The following is an 18,320-nucleotide window of genomic DNA, read 5'->3' on the forward strand; positions in this document are numbered from 1 at the left end:
TGTCTGTTACCACAATTTCAAAAGCTGTCTTGGGATTAAAACTTTGGAGGGCTTGGTTAGCTTGATGATCACAGATGCATGTACAGGAAAGCAAGAAATAAACCAGACTACAATTTGTCACATCATTCTACATCTTCCAGGAATGCTATCACTTTAACTAGTTGCTATATGTCAGTGCTCATATGAGACTTGAGGAAACAGAGAAGAAAATCATAATTGTTTTAAAAATATATTTAAAATTTTCTCATACGTGAAGTGCAAAGTTTATTTTTTCCAGTATGCTCTCCCCATCAAGCCCTGATTGATATTTCAGTATTGTTTTCTTACAATATTGTTACTCTGTTGGGGGTAGAGAAGATTTGAATAGTCTTTTCTGTTCTACAGAAATAGTAGCTATCAAGGGAGATGCGATATATTTTGATGAGGAGTATGGAAGAGAGAGTGCATCACAATCTCTAACCTGAGGCTTTCAATCTTTAATAAGAGCCATCTGTTAACTTTAAAAAGCACTTGCATTGATAATTTATATTTTCATTTTTCGTCTTCTATATTTCTATTTAAGTTGGATTTTCCCTATATAAACACTGTAAGGGTTTTCTCAGGAGATGCATGCTGAAACTTAATGTTAAGCTTCCTCATTACATTACTGTGATACAATTTATGCTTCTGGTATCTTCCAAACAGAAGGAAACAGGTTCAAGTATGTGTAACACATATTGATACTTATGCATGTTGAGAGAGAGAGAGGTTTTTTCAATTTTTCCATTTCAAATATTGCTATCTGCATGAAAGTGTTGGCTGATCGACCGCATGCAGGTCTCTGACCTTGATTTTCGTGTCAGAGTGCGGTCATATTTCATCTCAAATGAAGAATAAATTTAAGTCAAAGAAGGAAATTATTTGATGATTAATACCACTCCTTTTCAGATCCACAAGTGGGGGGAGATAAGGTAGCACTCAAAATCAGCAAATGGGAATGTGAAAGGTCTTTGCCCCTTTACTCATCTGTGTAGGAGCAGAGAGAGGACATGAAGTGGTAAGCTACCATGCAGATGATTATGCCTAGCCTCAATTTTATTAATTAAATCAACCGAACCTTATGAACTGTGAATATTTGACATTTAACATCACAGCTGTTGTTACCCAGCAGCAAATGTGTCCCATGCAGTATGCCATACTTAGCAGCTTGCAATAAAGGTCCTTCACTCATGAGACAGAGACCACCCATAACCTCTCTTCACAAAGCCAACCATCAGGATTGGGCTTTGTACCAAAATCTCATACTCTTGCCTCTTCTTCATACTCAGAATTATGGCACTGATGATGGATGCTTCAGTCTATGCTGGAAGTTGAAATCCAATACCTTGTCTCAATCCTCACTGCCGGTCCTGGCTTTGATCAGTCTCAGTCTTATACTAGGGACTGGAGTGAGTTAAATTGCCTCAGCTAGTGTCCCTGTACCTCACTGGATTCCTGCTATTAGGGTTGCCAGAGATTAACTTGGACAGACACTCTTTGAACCCCAATGGGTTAACCACAAACAGTTTCAAGCATCTAGGGATGTACATTGCACCCACATCAGAGTTATACACTCCAGCCTTATGAGAGAGATTAGGGAGTTCATCCTTTGTGCCTCACGATTGCCTCTCACCAGCTTCCCAGTGCAGATTGCTATCTGCCTGTTAGCCTCTTCTCTGGACCAATCAGCTCTGTCAGTTCTAGCAGTTCCCCTCCAAACCCACCTTATATGCGTTTCAGTCCATACTAAGCTGTCCCCACAACTCACTTTAGTGGCTGGCCAAAGCCCTTAACCTTGATCTACAAACTAACTGTGTTGCTAAATCCAAATGATTTTCTTCCCCGCGCACTATTAAAACGTGTTATGCAAAACTGAAGCATCAAGGAGTGGAGCCAGAGGCATTCATTAATCTCTCAGCATACCCCTTATCCTGTATTGTGTGGGCTAGGGTATTTCACTTAAATTCTGTGTTTCAGTTTCCATATCTGTAAAACAGAGATAATATTTACCCTAGTAACCTCATAGAGATGTTGTGAGACAATCAGTTAGGGCACGATTATGTCCTTGTCCTATTTAGCCAAGCTGGAAAGTGAGAGGGAATACTGTCTCTGGTCTGCCATGAAGCACAGACATGGCTCTTCAAGTACTCCCCACTGTGAGAAAGCATGGGGAGGGGGAGATTGCGCAGACAGAAGTAGGAAGCAGACAGAACCATGGCTCTGCCTCCTCCTACTTCCTGGCCTGAGTAGCTGGCCAGATGTGAGCAGAAACAAAGCTTTGCCTTCTCAAAGGCTGCTATAGCTTGCTTACCCATCTGTGGAACAAGAAATGGCAGTGCGTGTCCTGGAGTCATTCCTGGGGTGGGTATTGTGTATGCACTGCCTCTTGCTCAGGGCTGGGCCCAAAGTTATGAACTAGTCCTTAGTGTCCATGAAGTGCACATGTAATAACAACATTGTTGTTTTATTAAATTCTGCTTTTTCTGTGGTTGATTATATTCCTTCTCTGATTTCATATTGTCACAGTGTCATTAAGTCTGATTAAATGTTTCCATTACTTGCTGTGGCATTGTATTACATATAATAGAAATATGCATTTTGGAGCCCTTATGTATATATTTTACTTTGGAGAAAACCTAAGCTTGCTTGACTGTTTGTCTATTTCTTTAAAGGTGAATGGAAGGCAAGGTTTAGCTCCATTGTCTTCCTTGAAGAAATTAATTTTGGATGACCAAAGAAACTAAAGAAAATACAGTGAAGGTACAGCACCCAAGGTATCTGCATGGATTATTTATATGAAATAGCTTGCTAACATGCAAAGCTGCATGGGGAAATCAGTGCAGAGTTGCAATTCGTTTTATTCTTTCCATTAATTGTTTCTGCTGTTGCGGTCAATAAAGATAGTATGTATCTTACATCAGTATGATTGTGATTCTGAATTACATTTGCTCCTTCATTTCTATATCTAAAGTCAAGGGTTAACTGTTACACTAAATGTGAAAATAAAGGTTAAAACTGAGATTTTCTTTCTTTCGCTTTGTGGGTTTCCCTAGAAACAAGAAAACAGCGAAAGTAAGGTCAGAAAAGCAGCTGAATGCCAAGTCATTGCTTCAAGTTTGTCAGTCTCAGCTTAGGAGCTGGATAAATGAAACTGCCAAGGAATCCAACTCTTAGCTAATTTTGGCAGGTATTTGATTTGTAAAAATAAAGTATGCTATGTTTGTTTATTCTGGTAAAAAGAATCAGTGGGAATAGTTTACTGCAAAGACTCACTGCGTCAGGAAAGCATAAAAATAATGTTCTTTCATCCTGGCATATTTTCCTGAGTAACTTGACACTATCACCATCTGACTATCTGTTGTCTGAATCTCAAGGCTTTATTCCCTCCATCTTTCATATCCTGTATGACTGCCAGCACTCTTCATATTAGAACGCTGATCTCCTTTTTGGTTATGGTCACAATATTTACAAAGCATTTAATTCATTTTTCAAAAGATGAAAATGTGGTTTTTCAAAACCTAGGTTTTAATGTTAGTGTAAAGGTCATTTCTAAAGGTTAATTGCTTTATAAATAACCAGGTTAAAAACACATAAGAAATGGAGGGAACAATCTGCTTACTATATGCCAAGTCAGGGAAAAGCTATGAAAACAGATTCTAGGAAATGTTGTTCTTGCCTGGGATTAGTTATAAAACTGTTTGCAATAATTTATTGCCAAAAAAACTGTCACTGTCTAGTACTCTGGGCCAAATTGTACAAATCATGTGAATACAGATCTCTACTTCTCTTTCTAAAGCACTTCACCAGAAGTGAGAGGAGAGTTCTCAGGATCAGTCTCTTTAACTGAAGGTCACAGATGTCACATGATCAAGCTGTTCATTCTAAAACTTGGCTAGCCCACAAAGTCATTCTTGTTGACGCTATGGGTGCCTGCAGCAAAGAACTTGAAGGGAGCTAAGACTTCACGGCCAAACGAGTCTTTCCATGTCCCCCCAGCTCCTTTGTTACTTGGATGGGTCCTATGCCCTAAAGGATAACTTTTTCTGAGAGAGAAAGTTTAATCTACCAGATAGAACCACATTCTTGTGTCTGGCTGAGCAGTGCTCATCAGAAAATAGGTGTGGGAGCACAACATGGTCCTTTGTTCTCTAATTGTGGCCTGACCTCGGTCAGGTAGACTCCAGATCTACATTTACAGCAGTCTCAGGACCATCCTAACTTATGTCTAACTATTTACATTCCCAAGAGGACACTTAGACATGAATAATCAGAGTTCAGAGGTTGTCCATTCACACCCACTTTTCCCTGGGTTGTACCCCATCCATCTGGGACTACAAATGAGTTGGCATAGAGTCACTGATTAGCCCCATATGTCACCTAAGGATTCCTGATGTACTGTGAGAATTCCATAGTGTCCAGATCCATGGGCTTTCACTGCTCCTTTGTGTTGGTGGAATGTTGCTCAGGAAGAGTATGGTGGATTCTAGAGCAGGGTTTCTCAAACTGTGGTCTGTGGACCTCTGGGGGTCTGCAAGGGTCCTCCAGGGGAGTCTGAGAGTCATGTCTGGGGCCGCCGGCCCGGCTGATCAACTCCTCCCCCTCCCTCCTAATGCCTCCTGCACTCCAGGGAACAGCTGTTCAGTGACATGCAGTAGGCGCTGGGAGGGATGGGGAGGAGCGGGGATGAGATACGCTCAGGGGAGGGGTGGCAAGAGGCGGGAAAGAGGCATGTCAGGGGTGTGACCTTGGGGGAAAGGATGGAGTGGGGTCAGGGCCTGGGGCTGAGTGAGGGATTTAGGGGACCATGAAAATTTTTAAAACAAAATGTGGGTCCTTGGGTTGCTAAAGTTTGAGAAACTGTTCTAGAGTCAAACCTGCAGGCTTTTGCATGTGACTATGTAAAATGTCTTTAAATACATTTAGGTGATCTGCCATCCAAAGAGCTACTCTTTCTCTGCCAGTATGACAAGCCCATTGTTAAATATTTGTTTCCCATGTAGGTACTTACAGACTGTGATCAAATCACCTCTTAACCTTCTCTTTGTTAAGCTAAATAATGTGGCAAACCTTCACCTCGTCATCCGCAGTGTTTCTCTCTCCGGTGGTTGGGGAGTGGACCTGGAGTAAATCATTCCTACTTTGGATGTTTTTAATTATTTGCTTTGGTTTATTTTTCAGTATTTACAAGGTGGGCCTCAGGATAGGCCTGAGTGGTTCTTTTAAGCAAAAACAAACTCTCAATACAAAAGATATACATTTGCTTGCCCTCTCCCCAGAGTGCCAACTTATTACACTGGCTTCTGTTTGCCAGCCCTTCCTCAAACAGAAGTAAACTGGGTTACTTCCCCTATGGGGAAAAGACCAGCCTTCTACCTAGGAGAAGCCTTTTCTCCCTGCTACAGCTTGTTTTTCATCCCTCCTCCCTCTCTCTCACCAGAAGAGGAGTTTTTAAAGGTCATCAGCAGCCCTTAACTGGGCTCACGTATCTAATTAATCTGAGGTAACATTTTTGCAGTTCATAGGGAAAAGGGTCTTCACCTTTCTAGCACTGATATACCTGTGTTCCACCACTCTCTTATAGCTGTCTGGTCTGACTTTGTCACATAAGATTGTTCTCTTTGAGTATATCAGTATAAGGCATGGCTCTTCTCTGAACCTTCTCCAATTTATCAAAATCCTCTATAATTGTAGCTATAGAAAGTCATAGATTTTAAAGCCAGATGGGGCCATTAGATCATCCATAATGACCTCTTGTATAACACAGGTCATAAAATTTCACCCAGTTACCCTAGTATTGAACCCAATAACTTGTATTTGGCTTTTCAGAAAGGCATCTAATCATGATTTGAAGCCATTAAGGGATGGAGAACCCACTACTTCCCTTAATAGGTGTTTCCAATGTTAAATCACCCTCACTGCTAAGAAATTGTGCCTTATTTCCAGTTTGAATTTATCTGGCTTTAACTTCCAGCCATTGGTTCTTGTTTTGCATTTCTCCTTCAGTACTCAGGTTTCAGAGTAGCAGCCATGTCAGTCTGTATCCATAAAAAGAACAGGAGTACTTGTGGCACCTTAGAGACTAACACATTTATTTGAGCATAAGCTTTCATGGGCTACAGCCCACTTCATTGGATGCATAGAATGGAACATATAAGAAGAGTATATATATACATACAGAGAAGGTGCCATACCAGCTCTAAGAGGCTAGTTAATTAAGATGACCTGTTATCAACAGGAAAAAAACTTTTGTAGTGATAAATCAAGATGGTCAATTGCAGACAGTTGATAAGAGGTCACTGTCCACCTTCAGTACTCAGTATTTTCTCCCCATGAAGGTACTTATACACTGTAATCAAGTCACCTCTCAGTCTTCTCTTTGATCAATTAAACAGATTGACCTCTTGAAATCTCTCACGGTAAGACATTTTCCTAGCCCTCAAATAACTTGTGTGGCTCATTTCTGCACCCTCTCCAATTTGTGCTGGGAACTGCACAAACATAAAGTAAAATACTGCCAGTGTCCTGAAAATTTCACAGTCCAGAAGAAAAACTATAATAAGTTTAGCCAACATCAATAAAAACGCAGTATTTGCCACATGGCAACAAGTCTATTTCCTGTTGTAAATATCAGATGTTACCATGGTTACTGCAGGTACTTGGAGTATTTAATGTTGTGGTTTCAGTGGTTCCCACTGAACGAAAGATCCAGGATATAAAGGCATAGATGAGCAGGGACCCAGTTTTATTGCAGTAGTATCAGAATATTCCTGCTTACTTCTTATTTGGGGTAGAAAGCCAGATGCATCACTGTTACATTAGCCTGCTGGCCAGACTGCAGAGCTTTGTGCTGATAGGAACATGAGACATGTAAGTCCCTTTCAAACTAGCAGAAGTGAAGCTAACATCTATTTAGGTGGTGGTAGGTGCTGTGCTGCTGCTGTTATTGTTATGCAGATATACACAGAGTTATGCAGATACATTTTAAAAAGACTGTGTCTCTGCCCTGAAGAGTTTACAATCTAAAATTAAACAAAAATAACGAGGCAGGGGAGAGGGATCCTTAGGAAGGGAATAAGGAGAAGGCAATATGAAAGTGAAAATATAATCTGGTAGGTAATGAGAGTTCTGTTCATCTGTAGGATCTAAGTTTGCAACGTGCTGCACACCAGCAATATCAGTACACAGTAGCCCCATACTAAGAACTTGGCCTGTTAGGTCTCTAAACCACCTTTGTGATCTGCTGATGCTGGGTCAGCCATGCACTAGGCTGGCATCTGTGTAAATTAGAGCAGCCTTAAGACTTCTCTACCTTATGCTAATAACCAGTGGCCACAAAGGGGCTATTACAGAGATGAGGAATCAGTGGGATGCAGGAGGGTCTGACCTCTCCCTTGGCCATGTTCCTATGCCAGCCATAAGGAGGGTGTTGGAATAGGGTACAGCTGCCCTAAGCTGCTCAAGGATCCCTGCCACTGGGGTGATCCTCCCAATACAGGATGTGCCAGCTTTAGAGTGATCTTGCACCATTGGTGCAGTGCAAAACAGCTGAAATGAAGGGGAGACTCTGGGCCAATATGCTCAGCTTGTCAGGTTTCCAAGTTTTTCAGTGCTCAAGGGGAAATGGTCACAAAGAAGTACTTCTCACTATGGAGGTTATATGGTGTATGCTGAATCCTTTGCTACAGGAAGTAAAACTTAACCATACAGCTTCTTGCCTTTGTAACTATTGATGCAAATAGCAAATGTCTTTGCTTAGCTAATAATTTTCAAGTTATTAGATTCTAAGAAAGATCTACATTTTTATTCCTGATAATACATTAAAATGTGTCACGGTAACACTGTGTGGTGCCCAACAGCTCTGTAAGGAGTAATATTGCTGCTTATGAGTGAAATTCACTCCTAGTTTGAAGGGCCTTCATAAGACCCTTTGCGTCACATAAACCCTGCACTAGGACTAACTGTGGGGATTGCCAGTTGAGAGCCTGCGCAGAGGTTCGTGCACACACCATATACACCAAGCAAATAGTCTCTGCATTGGCCCTGTAAAGACAGGTGCAGAAATCTCTTTTAGGGACAGATGGGGTTGGTCTGATAGCAAGACAGGGAAGGGGCAACAGAGACTATGACCCTGTCACAATCACTGTGGATTGGTTGCAGCAGCAGCCCTGGGGGACTGCTTTAGCAGCCTTGCGCTCCTGGATTTAGAGGAGAATTTGGGCTACATGGACTCCAACTTCCATGGACTCCACTCACATTAAGCCTGAATATTTGTATGTCATGTGGTGGAGTGAATTTCACCTTGTGTGACTGAGATGACTAAAGCTACCTACCTTGAAGAATGTGAAGTTCTTCCAGCTGTTATCCAGAGTATCTGAACTCTCAGCACAACACACATAGACCTTTAGTTAAATTAAGAATTAGAACTGCAGCTAACAAATCTAGCACCTGCTCATTGGAATCTGTGTTTAGCCTCCAGCTTTATTTACAGAATAAGCATATATGGTGCAAGTCCAAATCTTTATTAAAAATCTTTATTATTAAAAACAAACCATAGGCTAGATTCTGATACTTTGGCTCACATTGGGTCATATCTTGTTCCTGGTTGGTTTCAGCAGACATAACCAAATAGTAAAGTACTACTTAATGTAAGGGTCTAGACTTGTGGGTTTTTTTTCATGAGCAGTATATATTTATGAGTAGATTAAACTTTTCTAAACTTGAACTTGATCCTGGATAAATGATTTGGTGAATCTGTTTATAGTGAAACTGAGCTATTGTATGTGAATTTTTTTTTGAAGCTGTTACAGGATTTGTTGTTAACTAGCTAACATGTTCATACTGATACTGAATTGTCCTCTGGTTTAAAACAAAATTCAACCTACTGCAGCGTCTTTAGCTTATAATAGGAATTCGTAAAGGTCAGTTGAAAAAGGCATTTAAATAGATCAGAATGTGTGACAAACTGCTGAAATTTTGAGTCATGGTGCAGTGCACCTACAAATCTTCCTTCTGCTGCATCATCTGTTCTTTGTGTGAACATACGTCATTTCATCAGTGTGCTATTTAAGGGAAAATGGAATATAGAGACTGATGAAATGTGACTTTACTTAGAAGGCAGCGTTTGGGTGCCAACAACAAAAGTAAATCTTCTGTTTATAGTCCATTCATTTAAATTATGACCACACTTTAGAGGGAAGTGTTTCCTTTGTTATTGCTGCAGTTGTATTGCAGCAATTTTAGAAAATATATTTAAGGAAGCGATATCTCTTTGAAAGTGTTCCATGCGTCTTCCCTCTTCAGTGACTAAGTGCTAATACCAAGATGTTATAAATGCACAGTTTTGCTAATATTTTCCCCACTCTGCTATGAGTCATAAAATACCGATCTCCATGTTTAGCTGATGAAGTGGGTATTCACCCATGAAAGCTCATGCTCCAAAACGTCTGTTAGTCTATAAGGTGCCACAGGACTCTTTGCTGCTTTTACATGTTTAGCTGGATGTTCCTAATAATCCTGACTTTAAAAGTATACCTATGAGATGACATTTGCTGAACTGAATGAGTTATGTAAATTGTTTTTCTTCTAGCAATATTTGTAGAATTGCTCAGTTCATAAAAAGTGCTAAAGGACAAGAGACCAGATCCAAGCCTGTCTTACATGATGATGTAGTGCTCTCAGCAGTTCCAACTCCATCTGGGGTGAGGGTGAATGCAACCCTTGTTCTTCTACTGTAGTCTAAAAAGTCAGTGCTGCTGGCTGGGAAGGTGGCCTCCCCAGGGCTGGTGGAGGCTGTACAGAGTCAAGGCATATCTACTTACACACGCCTTTATACTTACACACAACTATTTCAAATTTGATGACAATATATATCTCCAGATCAGTGGCACTGCTATGGGCACCCGCATGGCCCCACAATATGCCAATATCTTCATGGCCGACCTGGAACAACGCTTCCTCAGCTCTCGTCCACTCACACCCCTTCTCTATCTACGCTACATTGATGACATCTTCATCATCTGGACCCATGGGAAGGAGACTCTGGAAAAATTCCACCATGATTTCAACAGCTTCCACCCCACCATCAACCTCAGCCTGGACCAATCTACACGGGAGGTCCACTTTCTTGACACCACGGTGCAAATAAGTGATGGTCACATTAACACCACCCTATATCGAAAACCCACCGACCGCTATGCCTACCTTCATGCCTCCAGCTTCCATCCCGGGCACATCACACGATCCATTGTCTACAGCCAAGCACTGAGGTACAACCGCATCTGCTCTAACCCCTCAGACAGAGAACAACACCTACAAAATCTCCACCAAGCATTCTCAAAACTACAATACCCGCACGAGGAAATAAGGAAACAGATCAACAGAGCCAGACGTGTACCCAGAAGCCTCCTACTGCAAGACAAACCCAAGAGAGAAACCAACAGGACTCCACTGGCCATCACATACAGCCCCCAGCTAAAACCCCTCCAACGCATCATCAAGGATCTACAACCCATCCTGGACAATGATCCCACACTTTCACAGGCCTTGGGTGGCAGGCCAATCCTTGCCCACAGACAACCTGCCAACCTGAAACATATTCTCACCAGTAACTGCACACCACACCATAATAACTCTTGCTCAGGAACCAATCCATGCAACAAACCTCGATGCCAACTCTGCCCACATATCTACACCAGCGACACCATCACAGGACCTAACCAGATCAGCCACACCATCACTGGTTCATTCACCTGCACATCCACCAATGTAATATACGCCATCATATGCCAGCAATGCCCCTCTGCTATGTACATCGGCCAAACTGGACAGTCTCTACGGAAAAGGATAAATGGACACAAATCAGACATTAGGAATGGCAATATACAAAAACCTGTAGGAGAGCACTTCAACCTCCCTGGCCACACTATAGCAGACCTTAAGGTGGCCATCCTGCAGCAAAAAAACTTCAGGACCAGACTTCAAAGAGAAACTGCTGAGCTTCAGTTCATCTGCAAATTTGACACCATCAGCTCAGGATTGAACAAAGACTGTGAATGGCTTGCCAATTACAGAACCAGTTTCTCCTCTCTTGGTTTTCACACCTCAACTGCTAGAACAGGGCCTCATCCTCCCTGATTGAACTGACCTCGTTATCTCTAGCTTGCTTGCTAGCACACATATATATACCTGCCCCTGGATAGTTCCATTACATGCATCTGAGGAAGTGGGTATTCACCCATGAAAGCTCATGCTCCAAAACGTCTGTTAGTCTATAAGGTGCCACAGGATTCTTTGCTGCTTTTACAGATCCAGACTAATACGGCTACCCTCTGATACAAGGCATATCTAGATAACCTGCGCTTGCAAGGCTCCTATGGTGTCCTGACATCAATTTGTAACTGCTTTCCTCAGCAGGATTCTCAAGGCACAAACACTACCTCCTCTCCCACTCAGATGTAGCCCTTCTAGGGCACAACATTCCACCCCAGCTCACCTCAGATCTGGACGATGCAACTTATATCTCCTTGCTCCAGGGAGAGTGAGTCCAGTGATAGAGCAAATACATCTAGAGTCTCTTTGTTCCCGTGAGTTGTTAACCAGTTGCTAGATTTACACGGGGAATTGCATTTCGGCACTGAATAAAATATGGTCTGTACGTTAGTTTAAACTTGTAAAGCAGATTGGGGTCCTTTAGAATGAAACACGCTAGATAAATGTGAGGTGTTTGTTGCCACTGCTGTTGTTGTTACCATCTTGATGGGTTATTTTATGATAAACCTGTTTGTAAGATATTCAGTTTTGATTTAAAAATGTAATTCTGTTAGAATTTAATGGTTTTATTATACTTGGATACCTCACTGTTCTGAGATGTATTTTCTTTTTACAAAAGCTGTGTCTCGTGTAAGCAGTGCCATATTGTTATTTTAGCTGTTGTATGAGGTTAATATGTGGTTGTTAGCCTTTAAATCCATTATAATTGTTTTAATGAGAGGTAAATAACTCTAGATCCATGTCCTTAGTTTACCTTTGGAACAACAACAAAAAATCCAAACTTTACCTAGTAAACGTCTGTAGAGATTTCAAGACTAATAAATGATCTGTGGTATAAAAATGGAGTGATGGCTTTACATGAAAATGAAATCAGTAAAGGAACAGGGGACCCATGATAGGATACTTTGAATGCAAGGATGTCTTAATTGATTCTTATTTTAAGATGGAATAGTGTTGCTCTTTATGTTCACTCAATTATGTCTAATTATAGAGAACATTCTTTTATCTGAATCTAGCCCTTTTCTTTGCTTCAAAATTATCTTCAAAGAAGCTTTGATTTTTTGTTAATTAGTTTATTTGCATTTTTTTATTGCTTTACATAAATGTATTTCAGACTTTGTGTTGTTTGCAAACTATTGGCCTTAACTGCATCTTCAAATATTTTTTGTTGGTGATTGGTCACCTGAGTCACATGATGTTGTTTCTATTTGCTGTTTAAAAAGACTGAAATGTTCAAAAATAAGAGGATACAAATCAAAGTGATCATGGATTGCTTTGCAAGCATTTCCAACTTTACTGTTATGCCCTAGCAAGCATACATAAGTATTCGCAAGAATATCCACTTTCACAGATATTCTTGCAAACAAATGTATCTGTCCTATGCATGTTTATAGAACATGATAAAAAAAAAAGGTAGGTTGCACTTATAGAATGGCAATTGACCCAAAGGTGAATTTCACTGTTCATGCAAATTTGTGCAGATATTTGCATGTCCTTTTTTATTTTCACTGTGTTCATCCAGCCCCAATTAGAGCTCTATAAGAATTGTTCTTCTTCAAGCAGCATGAAAATTAGAGAGCATGTTTTACCCAAAGATTTCCATAACCTGAGCAATGGGGGCACTGTTCATAACTATTATGTACTTTGGATCTGATGACATTGTTTAAAGAACAAACATTTCTTCTTTGAAAGCCCTCTGCATATTCCCGCTCTTGAGGAGGCACTGATCCCATGAGGCTAGGACAGTGGAGTTTTCTAGCAGTAGGGCCCATCGGAAGCCTCTCACCCTACCCTTACTGTCCCTAGCACTTGCGCCAAACCTGGGAAGTGGCTATAGGAGAGGCACTGGTGCCATTGCTGACTCAGTTCCTTCTAATAGCTGCAGCATTAGGACATGAACTATCTTACATCTGCTTCTTTCTATAGTTTCTGCCATAGCCTAAAATAAAATAAAATGCATAGATAATACATAAATAGGCTAGTGATAGTAATAGTTTTAGATGAGTAGATGCAGTAGCAACTTAGTAGTTAAGTAATTAGTATAGCTTATAGCTATAACAAAATTTCTTTTTCTTAATTAGATTAAAAATCACTTATAACTATGATGGACAAGGGAATATGGCTTTAAGATATATGGGCCATGTCTGGCAGTCTTTCCTTCCCCTGATGCACATGTACAATGCTTGAAATGCTTGTGTGAAAAACACTCACTGGTATCAAGTATCAGAGGGGTAGCCCTGTTAGTCTGGATCTGTAAAAGCAGCAAAGGGTCCTGTGGCACCTTATAGACTAACAGACGTATTGGAGCATGAGCTTTCGTGGGTGAATACCCACTTCGTCGGATGCATGTAGTGGAAATTTCCAGGGGCAGGTATATATATGCAAGCAAGAAGCAGGCTAGAGATAACGAGGTTAGTTCAATCAGGGAGGATGAGGCCCTGTTCTAGCAGTTGAGGTGTGAAAACCAAGGAAGGAGAAACTGGTTTTGTAGTTGGCAAGCCATTCAGTCTTTGTTTAATCCTGAGCTGATGGTGTCAAATTTGCAGATGAACTGAAGCTCAGCAGTTTCTCTTTGAAGTCTGATCCTGAAGTTTTTTTGCTGCAAGATGGCCACCTTAAGGTCTGCTATAGTGTGGCCAGGGAGGTTGAAGTGTTCTCCTACAGGTTTTTGTATATTGCCATTCCTAATATCTGATTTGTGTCAGTTTATCCTTTTCCGTAGCGACTGTCCAGTTTGGCCGATGTACATAGCAGAGGGGCATTGCTGGCATATGATGGCATATATTACATTGGTGGATGTGCAAGTGAATGAACCGATGATGCTGTGGCTGATCTGGTTAGGTCCTGTGATGGTGTCGCTGGTGTAGATATGTGGGCAGAGTTGGCATTGAGGTTTGTTGCATGGATTGGTTCCTGAGTTAGAGTTACTATGCTGCAGTGTGCAGTTACTGGTGAGAATATGCTTCAGGTTGGCAGGTTGTCTGTGGGCAAGGACTGGCCTGCCACCCAAAGTCTGTGAAAGTGAGGGATTATTGTCCAGGATGGGTTGGCTTTGGGATCAGATCCGAGGTCAGAGGTTGAGTTGGATACAGTATGGGTGTTGACTGGATATTCATTTCCTGGAAGAAGTGTTCTGAGAAGGGATCCCAAATTTCCCAGGTATACTTCATGCACTGCTATACCAGACTGGACAAGTGGGCAAGATTACGGCCTATGCCTCCCTGGATACCATGGCTGCATTGGCCAACTCCCCAATTTTCTACACATATTAGATCACTTAACTATCTAAAGCTAGACCAAATTCCACCACATTCTATGTAACAGAGAGGTCAGGATCCTTCGGGTATGGGTCAAAGACCATCAGATTGTTCCCTGCCTGCAGAACATGAGATAATCTCAGAAGAATAATACCAAGAGGGATCTCCACAAGATGAGTGTCCTTATGATTCAGGAGAATTGCAAAGCAGGTCATCTCCTGATGACAATGTTGGAATGACAGCATCATCATCTCCCTCTTAGGACACAATTCAGTTCCATGAGTTAGTGGATAGAATGGCATCAATGCTGAATTTGCCCACATTAGAAGGGTTATGGCAACTGGCAAAGTCCCTTTGGTCCAAACCCTGGTGGTGTCAACTAGTTTCCAAAAAGACTGATGAGCTAAATCAACTCACTGGCATGCTGCCAAATATGCAGCACATTCACCCCCTGAGCCAGGAAGGAAGGATAAAACAGACTGCAGGTCCTTCTGTTACAGGAAGTACTAACTGCTGTGCCTGCCAGATCTGAGACCTCAAAGGGATCCGGCGGAAAAAGAAGGAGACTGGAGCAGCTGTGTCTTCTTCCAGATCCAGGAAGTCATTCAAATCTGTGATAAGAGCTTTGGCTTTGGTGCCAGAATGTGATTCCAAGTCAGCTGAGGCTCTGACGGTCAGATCCTTGGATACAAGGTACAACCTACACCAGCCCTGGATTTGGACAGGAGTCATAAGAGTCCATGCTCAGAATATTTTCTGGAGTTCTAAGAAAGCTAAGCATCTTTTTAGCAGCTTTTCTGGTCATTCATATGGGGTGGAGATTGGCCAGAGGAGCTGGGACCTCCAGCCTGGAAAGCGCCAGGCTGCAGGCCTGACTGTAGGCCAAATAGGTACAGGGTTGCAACGGGGCAGCCCATCGGTAGGCAGAGGCAGTAGATTTGAACCCCTTTGCCTATGATGAGTGGCTTATACTGCAGTTTGCCCCCAGTGAATGGGGGCTAGATGGAGACTGGGCAGTAGCCAAGGCTCAGGCAAAGTGATGATAGTGGGTTGGGGTTCCCCTGGGAGGGGGAGACCCAGAACTGTGGTGTTACTGCCAGGGGCAGCACCCAGTTAAAGGGGCACCGGGGTCCTGGGAAGGACATGGGGGCCAGCAGCGGCAGCGAGCCACTGGCCTGAAGAGCACGCTCCAGAGGCTGGATGCTAATTGCTGAGGACAACCAGCGGGAGGCGCCGCCAGGTGAGTCTGCTTACACAGCTAACACATGCTTATACAGCTAACAAACTGTGATGGTAGATATCAGTTTTGATTGTGGGAGAAGATGTCTCTTTTTACCAAACATCTACCAGAGGACCAAAGGAAATTAATATCAGCCATTATTCATGAAGGCCAAAATGTGGCCAAACACACCTTTAGGTAGGGTGACTAGATAAGAGGAAGAAAATATTGGGACAAATGGGGTGTGTGTGTCATTTCGGGTTCACCAGTGAAGCGAAAAAAAAATGCTGAGAAAAATCGGGACAAATGCCTAAATATCGGGACAGTCCCAATGTTATCATCACCCTATCTTTAGGGCACCATGTGAAGTGTCTGATACTGCTTCTAGATTGCTGGCAATAGCAGTATTTCATCGTAGACATTCCTGGGTATGTTCATCCTCTCTCCCGGTAGACACCAGGGCTAAAATAGAGGACTTACCTTTCAAAGGAAATGGATTATTTAGCATTAAAATAGATGATACACTGGGAGAATTAAAATAGACAGTCCACAGCTAGCTTTCTAGGACTTATGCCTAATAGCACCCAGGAATGCATCAAAAACAGGCTGAAGGGCACATGTCCACACTCAAGTAGTAAAGGACTTTCAAGGAGTTTCAAAGAATACCAGTTAATGTAAATGTATTCGAGCTATGGGCTATCCATTTGGCCCTAAAAGCGTTCCTTCCACAGATATGCAATTTAGTTATCCAGGTTGCCACAAACAACATGGCTGCAGTTTATTATGTGAACAAACAATGGGGGACTCATTCGATCCACCTGTGCAATTAAGTGATAGAGCTATGGGATTGGTGCATATTGTACAAAATTTCCCCTAAGCCTTACACGTTTTAAGAGAATACAATGACCTGGAAGATAGCCTCAGCAGAGAATCATCTGAGATGTATGAATTGTCTGTAAAAACCCAGTAATTCAGGATATCTTCAAACATTGGGGGTTCTTGACTACAGATCTAGCCACCAGTTTCACTACAAAATGCCCTCTGTTTTGCTCATGAGCAGGTGCGGACAGCCAGTCTTTGACAGACACTTTTCTCCTAAACTGGGGAATGGATTGGATCTAATATATGCATTTCCCCCATTCACTTTGGTTTCCAAAGTTCTAAACAAAGTAAAGCAAGATTTGACTAGGATGATCTTCGATGCTCTGGAGTGGCCAAGACAACAGTGGCACACTGACCTACTCCTCTTATCCAACGGCAACTATTCGACGCTGCCACTATCAATGGATCTTTTATCACAGCATCCGGGGAAAGTGCTCCACCCAGACCTCGAATCACTACATCTAACAGCTTGGGTAATAGGACTTTGACAGAAATAGAAATTTCCTGCTCCACTGAAGTTCAGCAAATTTTTATTAATGCTAGGAAACCCTTGACTAGTTTCAGTCCCCATACAGATGATCTTAGAATATCTATTGCACTTAAAAAAGAGGGTATATCTGTGTCATCTATTAGAGAACACTTTGTGTCTATTTCATCAGTACATACAGAGGTTAGAGACACAATAGTCTCACATAACATGGTTAAGAAATTTTTGAAGGGTCTATTGAATCTCTATTCACCCACTAGAGATCCAGTCCCCATGTGGAAGTTGAAGTTAGTATTGACTCAATTGATGCCTGACCCTTTTTGATCCATTACAAGATTGCTCCCTTTTTAACTTTTCGATAAAAACAGCTTTCATAATAGCAATCATAGAATCATAGGACTGGAATGGACCTCGAGAGGTCATCTAGTCCAGTCCCCTGCACTATATTCTCTAAATCATTCCTGACGGGTGTTTGTTTGTTTAAACTCTATCCGCCCACAAGAGATCCTGTCCCCATATGGAAGCTGAAGTTAGTACTGACTCAATTGATGTATCACTGCTGCTAGAAGAATTAGTGAATTGCATTCACTAATGGCTGATCCTCCCTATACTATTTTTCATAGGGACAGGGTGGTCCTTACACCATACTCCAGATTCATTCCAAAGATTGCCTCCAATTTAAATGTAAATCAATATATAAACATATTTTTATGTTTTCCTGAAACCTCATATGAGTAAGGGAGATGCTAGATTACATAAAGAGTTCTCATGTTACCTGTATAGAACCAAGGTCTTCAGATCTTCTTCTAAATTGTTTATCTCTGATACACGTTCTTCAAAGGATAGGGCCACTTCAGCTCAATCACTATCTAGATGGGTCAGACTTTGTATTGAGGAGAGCTTTAGATCACTTTCGCTTTCCCCTCCTGATCTTCTTAGAGCTCATAGTACCAGTGGGGTGGCCACATCTACAGCATTTCTCAAGCACGTTGCTATTGTTGAGATTGCAAGGCCACCACATGGACAACAACGCACACTTTTACAACTCACTATGCTCTAGATTCGGAATCCAGGTCCGATGCTTGTTTTGGTAGGGTGGGACTTCAATCATTGTTCAAGTAGGCTCTGTCCTTCCTTTCTTATTGAGATACTGTTCATCACACTTTCCCAAGAGTGGGACTATGCAGAA

At 41.8% G+C, this 18,320-nt stretch overlaps 1 protein-coding gene across 10 annotated transcripts in view; it reads left to right on the top strand.

The window, feature by feature from the left end:
* The window catches only part of C5H4orf50 (chromosome 5 C4orf50 homolog), a 130,802-nt gene that overhangs the window by 101,400 nt on the left and 11,082 nt on the right, over positions 1–18,320 (top strand). For 4 of the 10 annotated variants that reach the window (XM_030563319.1, XM_030563324.1, XM_030563321.1 and 1 more), the window contains one exon: positions 2,691–2,792. In XM_030563319.1, the coding sequence (XP_030419179.1) occupies positions 2,691–2,762 (72 nt within the window). In that variant the 3' untranslated portion in view covers positions 2,763–2,792. Of the gene's footprint in view, positions 1–2,690; positions 2,793–3,071; positions 3,206–18,320 lie in introns of all 10 variants that reach the window. The other 6 variants (XR_004000496.1, XR_004000498.1, XR_004000497.1 and 3 more) reach the window with 3 other exon arrangements.

This window comes from Gopherus evgoodei, chromosome 5 (assembly GCF_007399415.2).
Source record: "Gopherus evgoodei ecotype Sinaloan lineage chromosome 5, rGopEvg1_v1.p, whole genome shotgun sequence".
NCBI classification, from domain to species: domain Eukaryota; kingdom Metazoa; phylum Chordata; order Testudines; family Testudinidae; genus Gopherus; species Gopherus evgoodei.